This window comes from Orycteropus afer, unplaced genomic scaffold (genome assembly GCF_000298275.1).
Source record: "Orycteropus afer afer isolate SDZICR_OR568_19922 unplaced genomic scaffold, OryAfe1.0 scaffold00904, whole genome shotgun sequence".
NCBI classification, from domain to species: domain Eukaryota; kingdom Metazoa; phylum Chordata; class Mammalia; order Tubulidentata; family Orycteropodidae; genus Orycteropus; species Orycteropus afer.
In genome coordinates this window covers 472,188-480,167 of record NW_006922491.1, presented here as the reverse complement: position 1 = coordinate 480,167, position 7,980 = coordinate 472,188, and the positions used below count along the sequence as shown (strand labels likewise).

Below are 7,980 nucleotides of genomic sequence, written 5' to 3'. Positions count from 1 at the left end.
GAGAAAATCCAAGTACCTGTGGGCATGGAGGAGCTCTAGTAGCACAGTGTCTAAGGCATCTGACTGCTAACCAAAAGGCTGGTGGTTCAAACCCACCAGCCACTCTGCAGAAGAAAGACTGGGCAATCTACGTCCATAAAGATCAAACAGCTCAGAAACCCAATGGGGGTCAGTATGAGTCAAAATAGACTCAATGGCAGTGGGTTTTATTGGGGGGGTGGGCATGGGGTCCACGCTGTGGGCTACATACAGCCTTAGGAACAGGTGTTACCTTCTGCTTCTTGTGGAACTCACTTCTACCACATAACACTTGAGGTAGTGATGGAAATTCTCTTGTCATCAGCACCCTCTGGTGCTAGACACCTCCCAGGCAGAGACCCTGGACACTTGCAACTCTGGCTGTACCTTTAAGCCACCTCAGAAGTGCACAGTCAGGTCCTTTAGCAGATCTAAGACAGTTATCATGGGTAATGGTGATGAGTCCTGGGTGCAGGTAGTTTAGGTAGGATTCTCCAGTGGAGGATTTTGGAGCTTTATTTGGGTAGAGGTGGAGGGCAGTGGGAGGAAAGGCCAAAGAAGAAGCAAGGTGGCTTCTCTAGGTCCTGGCTTTTCCTCACCAATAACTCTCACCCTCCTGATTCTTTACTTTCAGGTCCCAACCACCTACCTGTATCAGGACCATGTGTGACCAGCAGCAGATTCAGTCTTACATGCCAATCCCCCAGTGCTGCATCAAGGGTTCCTCCTTCACCCCCTCCCCATCTCCCCGTGCCACAGGCCAGGTAGTGGTCCAAGCTCCTTGTGAGGTACAAATTGTGGAATGTCCGGCACCAGGCCCAGTTCAAGTTTCCCAGGCTCCATGCCAAGTTCCATGCCAGACCACCCAGGTGAAGTGCCAAGCTCCCTGCCAGACTCAGACCACTCAGGTGAAATGTCAGGCTCCGTGCCAGTCTGAGGTTTCCTATGTGCAATACGAAGCTCCGGGCCCCATTCAAACTTGCTATGTAGAAAATGCTCCAGTTTGCTATACAGAAACCTGTTTCGTGGAATACCCAGTCCAGTCCTATGTACCCTGTCCAGCTCCACAGCCTGTCCAGACTTACATAGAATATTCCCCTGTGTGCCAGACTCAAGGAGGATTCTCCATGCAGCGCCAATATCTGGGCTCCTATAGTAGCCGCGCCCCGCAGCCCCAGTCGGGAGCGTCTTACAGCCGTTGCGCCACCCAGATGCAGTCACGGGCGTCCTACAGCAACTGCGCCCCCCAGATCCAGTCTCGGGCGTCCTACAGTAGCTGCGCCCCTCAGCGCCAGTCCCGACCTTCATTTCGCACTTGTGCACCCCAGTACCAGGCCCAGGGCTCTTATGGAAGCTTCACTGCGCAGCGTAGGTCTCAGAGCGCGGGCAGATGCCTCCCTCCTCGTCAACTGCAGCCTTCTTACCGCAGCTGTTCTCCACCACCGCGTTGTGGGCCGGACTACAGCAGCCGCCTTCCATCAAGATACGCTCCGGATTCCTGCAGCTACTGCACACCGCCCCGCCGCTCCGAGCCCATCTATCACAGCGGCTGTGCTCGGGGTCGCACTCCAGAACGCTCTAACAAATGTGGTCCCAAGTGCCGATTAGAGATTTCTTCCCCCTGCTGCCCCGCGCAAGTCCCCCCACAGAAGTGTCCTGTTCAGCTTCCTCCCATCGCACGCTGCTCCAAGAGCTGTGCCCCATGGTCCTCCTCTGGTGCCTCTTGCCCGGACCTGAGGCGACGTGAATTCCCAAGTTCAAGCTTCTGTCCACCACGCCGTCTTGACCAATGTCCAGAGCCTTCACTGGAGAGAAGTGAGCCTCGGCCATATCCACGTCCATGCCCACTGCCTGCCCCTCGGCCATATCCACGTCCATGCCCACTGCCTGCCCCTCGGCCATATCCACGTCCATGCCCACTGCCTGCCCCTCGGCCATATTCACGACCATGCCCACGCCCAGAGCGGTGTTTGAGTCCAGAACCTCGCCCGTGTCCTCCACCTCGCAGGCTTTCAGAACCGTGTTTATATCCAGAACCACGACCAGCACCACGTTCAGCTCCATGTCCTAATCCAGTTCCGTGTGAGCCCCCAGAGCCACTTCCTCAGCCATGTGATCACCCAGAACCTTGTCCACTTCCAGAGCCAATACCCCTTCCAGCACCCTGCCCAAGTCCAGAGCCATGTATGGAGCCTCGGAGCTATCCCAATCCATGCTCAGGCCCTAATCCAATTCCATGCCCACAAGACCTAGGCTGTCATGAATCCATTCCACACCACCTGGACACTGAGGTGCCCAGCTGTGCCCCAGCTGGTTACAACCAGGAAAGAGAGAGTGGTGCTGGCTGTGGATCCAGTGGTCTGAGTGGATGCCAAGACCAAGGAGATGCCTGTGTTGGAGTGAAAGGTGGGGCTTATACTGGAGTAAAGAGTGCCTATTTTTAAAACAAACATGGCTGAGACATCCCTGCCTCCTGCTCTGAAAACATTGCTATTCCTATTCCAGCAGTCACAATTTCCTGATCTGTTCTTGTTTGCAGCTCAAAGACATTCAGAACCTCCCTGCTGCACAGGTGATGCCCAAACTCCTTTGCATGTCATCTCAGGCTCCACATCTGAGTCTGAGATCCCTCTCCAGCCTCATTTTTGACTCCTCCTCTCTATACAGCCTCACTCCTAGCCAGACCAGTCTGGGCACCAGGGTGTGACCTAAGTGTTCCCCAGGACATACTTTGGGTGTCTCTGCCTCCAAGCCTCTGCTCACTATTTCCTCTTGCATGGACCACTTCCCTCCTACACTTCAGTCTCTGAAATCCCATCTTTCAAGGTCTTTTCCTTGGAGTCTTCTCAGCTTGCTCCAGTACACAAGGCTGGCTTCCTCCTAGAAATCGTTACATTGTCCATACCATCACCTTGGAAACTGCCTTACAACATCTGTTGAATTATTTCACTTTTCAGGTGTGTGCCTCACCTGCTCAACTAGATTGCAAACTCCCATTCAAGTGAGGTCAGAATATCCCTACATTCCTGTGCCATTGCTGGGGCAGGCAGCTGCTCAGCAAGGCTTATGGACAGGCAGCTTGAGACACGATTTGTCCTGATGGGTAATTCCAGGAATTGGAACAAGAGGGCTGATGTGTTCACAATAAAGATGATGATATACTCACAGCCTGAGTCCCAAGAAATGCCTGTTCTTTACTCCTCTTTGACTTTCTAGAACAAATTTTCATGTTTATTTGTTTTTTCTTCTTGGGTTCATCGTACCCAAGTCTGAGCTTTTCTTTGTTTAGACCAGGTGGATTGTCTTATGATCCTCCCCTTTGGGGTCCCTGGCCCCTGTTGGGAAAAGGTGGATGAAAAGGCAAGTCAAGGAGGAACAAACATAATAAGAGTATAAGAGAGATGACTTGTGTATCCTAGTTTTTTTTTTTTTTTAGGTAAAGGTGTTCAGGCTTGGGTTAAACAGATTACCCAGCTCTGGGGCCATCACAGCCATGTTATATTTGTGAAATCAGGAGAAGGGCAGAAAGGAGCAAAACAAAATTATGTGTTTCCCATTTTATGATGTGATACAAAAGGGAGCATCTGAGCCTGACTCTGTGGTCCTTGATTGTTCCCAAAGCCCATTAGGCATGGGTGGTTTTGGCAACATGAAGGTGAAGGTTGGCAGGGGCAAGAGAGATGGAGATGCCTCTTTGTCCCATTCCCTGCACAGAAGAGTGCAGCCCCTGAAGGTTGAGGGCCCTGGGAGGTACCCTTCTCCAGAGGGAGATGTGCCTTAAGACCACAGTGCTCTGTAGAGGATAGTGGGAGCTCCTTTCAGGAGGAGAGCAGGGCATGGGTCTGGTGCATGCTTCCTCACAGACCACAGCCCTAGAGGACCCTACAGCTCCAGCACCAACAATGGGAATCACAGATCCAGGGCCTGGCTCTGAGGCATACTCAGAGAGTTGTGGAGACTCTAGAGATTTACTAGTAAATCCTTGTGTGGCATAAAGAAAAAACAGATCCTTAATGTAAAATTCATTTATTCGGTACTCATTTGACATGCATTCATTGCTTACCTGGTAGACAGGCACTGGTAAAAGTGATATACACAACCCATACCCTCAGAGAGCTTACAGCCTAGTTACCATACTACTTCTAAGAGTGTTGACCAACACCATCAACATCACCTAGGACCTTGTTAAAAATGCAAATTCTCAGGCCCCATACCAGACCTGATGAATCAAAAAAACTCCAGGAGTGGAGCCCGCCATCTGTGTGTTAACCAGCCCACCAGCTCTTTCTGATTCCAGTAGCACTTGGCAATGACTACACACACACACACACATCCTCAAATTCCCACAACTGTCTATAACATGGGAATTATTAACCTGCTGTTTTTCAGAGTTGGAAGTCTAAGCATACAGAATTTAAGTGACTTGCCACAGCAGGGCCTGAAGTTCCCACACAAGGATTGGTTTTAATCACCCAGAACCCTGAATGGGGGTGGGGATGTCAGGATGGGAAAAAGTCTGGAAATTCAGATGTGAGATTTTTGTTAGTTCTCTCCCTCATTCTCTCCAAACACATTCCAGATACAGGCAGAAGCACAGGCCTGGCTGTGACATAAGGGAATTCACACTTAAGAAGTTTCATCCTACTTCAGGTTCAGGGGACAAGTCATCACTTCAGCTCTTTGTTGGGATGCATAATGTTTCCTGCCTTGCACTTTTCTTTGGATGGAATCTAGTCCCCAGAATAACCAGGCTTGGATATGGAAAAGGATTGGATCATGGTACAATAGAAGGGCCTTGTAGTGATTCGGGCTGGAGCTGAGCCAGAGAATCCAGATGGTCGATTTTTTCCACTGACCGGGGCTGTGAAGATGCCAGCTTTGGTTGCCATCTTGTCAACTGGAAGAGCTCAGGGTCTGAAACTCCTTTCTCTTAGGGGACTGATTTTATTTGGCCTCAAAAGTCCTCAAAACCCATTTACTCCTGACAGAAATTCCAGCTCTGATCCTCTAGGGAGGCCCACTGTGAAGAAGTTGGGCCTTGCTTTGGATTGAGCCATGAAACCATAGAATAGCTAATATAATGAAGCCATAAGTATCTCAGAGGAAAAAGGTACTCGGAAGTATGTATGTTTGTGTGTTCTTTTGTATATTTACATGTTTCCTTGTGTGTGTTTTGTGTCTGTGTGTTTTTGTCTGTGTGCTTTAAAAGCTTGGGGGCTTTAAGAGACATTTGGAAATTGTAGCTGTGGGCTCTGAAGCATGGTTTAGACTAGCCTACAATCTTGTAACATTGCCTTTAGAGACCCTTCCCAGTTTCTCTTCTACTCTCCACCTTTTTACTGATGACTTATCTCCAAATTCTCTGCTTTTCTCTTCTATGTCAACCACTTGAAAAAATTTAAAATGTCATTAGGACCAGACCTGAGGATTCAAATTCCAGAACAAAAGAGACCATTTACAAAGCCCTTCTAGGTGTTAAGGACCTCCCTGAGATGACTCCTCTCTTTTTGAATCTGAGAAGGTTCACAGGTTGTATATTACTGTTTCCATTTCAGAGTTTAATGGACAGTTGCCCAGAGATGCCATTACATTGGCCAAGTCACACACAGTGTGAGGCAGAGATCAAGCCAGACACCAGCTCCTGACTCTCATCCTGACATTCAACTGTGCTGCTTTAGAACAGAGAGCATGGCTTCTAGAGATGGGAGGCTAATTAATTCAAGGAAATGTGGGTGACATTGGGTCTAAAGACTGTGTTTCCCACTGAAAAATCCTGCTTACATCTCTTTGCAGTTCTCTATCCTTTCCCTTTTTCTAAACCTTGCCTAACAGATATGCCCTTTTCTCTCAGAAGCATCCTTCTCTGGTTGCTCCTTTGCTCCATGTACTGCTTCATTCTATATCTACTCAATATCAAGAGAATCCCTTTGAGATGTAACATATAATGCATGAAGGATAATCATTCATTTGCTCATGTATTTAGGGGTTGATTATTTAGGTAGATAAATTGGGCTTTGGGAGACCTGATATTTGAAAAACTTTGCAAGTCACTTCCTATTCTGGGATTAGTGTCTTTACTGTAAAATGAGAGAATTGCACTGGATGTTTTCTAAGGTTCCTTCTAGACTAGGTGTATTATTTATGATTTCTCTGTGTGGTAAGCATTAGGGTAGGGCATTGATTGGTTCCAAAACCTGGTGAAATTACCTGGTATACTCACTTAAAGACAAAAGCAAAAACAAACAAACAAAAATAGGATATCCCTGACCTACTTAGCTTGAATTTCTGGAGAGAGTATCATAAATCATCATTTCTATAAGCTACTAAAAGTATTCTGATCAGCTGGAAGTGGGAACTTTTGCTATAGTGAATACAGAGGTGTATGAAGATGGATAGCCTTATATAGCCCTATTGGAGCTTTCTCAATACCTAGAAGGAGAGTTGAAACTTCTACATACCTGTTGAAAACATGAATAGCATTAGGCCAATATGGTGGAAATAGTCTTTTCTGATAAGTATATTTCATATGCATACATTTGGAATCAAATTTCCCATTCTGGTGGCATAGTGCCTAGCATTTGACTGCTAACCAGAAGGCTGGCAGTTCAAACCCATCAGCTACTCCTCAGAAGGAAGACTGGGCAATCTACTTCTGTAAAGATACTGCCTCAGAAACCCAAGGAGGGGTCGCTATGAGTCAGATCCAACTTGATGGAAGTGAGTTTGGTTTGGTTTTGGTGTATTCTGGAAGAACCTCAAGACCAAGGAGGCTTCTCCTTTCTCTGAATTAAACCTCTCCCAAATCCTATTGCCACCAAAAATACCCACAATAGGCCTCTGTGCATGGCTTAGTATGGTGCAGTCTGCCATTATATTTTACAGGTATTTTTTACCAGGATAAGGTGGGCCTAGTGAAGGTAGAAGGCTGGTGGTTCAAACCCACCAGCCACTCCTCGGAAGGAAGATGGGGCAATCTACTTCCATAGTGATACTTCCTTGGAAACCCAAGGAGAGGTCGCTATAAGTCGGGTCTGACTCGACGGCAAATAACAACAACAATAAGTGAAGGTATGGGAGTTCTGGTGGCATAGTGTCTAAGGCATTTGAGTGCTAACCAGAAGGCTGGTGGTTCAAATCCACCAGCCACTCCTTGGAAGGAAGATTGGGCAATCCAATTCTGCAGTGATACCAGATCAGAAACCCAAGGAGGGGTTGCTATGAGTCAAATCGACTCAACGGCAATGAGTTTAAAGTTTTTCTAGTGAAAGTGTATCTCTTTTTCTTCCACCTAGGCCTTATCCAAATACAAAGAGGAAGAAATTCTACAACTCATTGTTCTACAGACTAGAACAGTCTTGTTGTATACATCAGCAAATAGAACTGTCATGCATAAGAGAATAGTTCAGTTGCTTATAATGGAATAGATAGGTAGACAGTAGTAGCCCAAAGACAGTGCACATTTGAATACTTTGTGGATGTATAAGAGAATGGGTAGGTGGTAAACAAGACCAGATTCCTGGTCATAGCATACTCCGGGATTCTGGCATGGTTGAATACTCCAGATGATCCACATGCCTGAGCCCTGAGCCTGGTCAAGGAGGAGGAGGTGATGCATGATAATCCATGTGCTTCCCTATTGTTGAGGACTACCCAGCTCATTCCTCTGAAAGATGAAGACTCAGAGATTCCCAGTCTGGAAGGCTAAACTAGATGTATCTAGAGGCCTAGGAATAATCTAAAATGTGCCAAATTCACTCATTATGTTCCTCACTAAATCTTCTCATAGGAGACCTGGGATAGGTCAATTATTATATATTTATTGCCTAGCGTTTTATCTGTCAGGTGGAAAACCACTTATCAATTTGCATCAACACATCCATTCATTTGACCAAAATTTTGAGACTCTGCTATGTGCCAGGAATTGTACCTAATCCTAGAAATACAATGGTGAACAAGACAGAC

General features: G+C 47.1%; 1 protein-coding gene across 1 annotated transcript; it reads left to right on the top strand.

The window, feature by feature from the left end:
* Positions 1–680: 680 nt before the first annotated feature.
* Positions 681–2,462, top strand: LOC103212287 (keratinocyte proline rich protein). Its single transcript, XM_042783329.1, has one exon. It carries the CDS (start codon positions 681–683, stop codon positions 2,460–2,462), a length of 1,782 nt encoding a protein of 593 aa, XP_042639263.1.
* The last annotated feature ends 5,518 nt before the right edge of the window (positions 2,463–7,980 follow it).

Coding starts and splice junctions, on each gene's coding strand:
- LOC103212287 (XM_042783329.1), top strand. CDS start 681: ATGTGTGACCAGCAGCAGATTCAGTCTTACATGCCAATCCCCCAGTGC.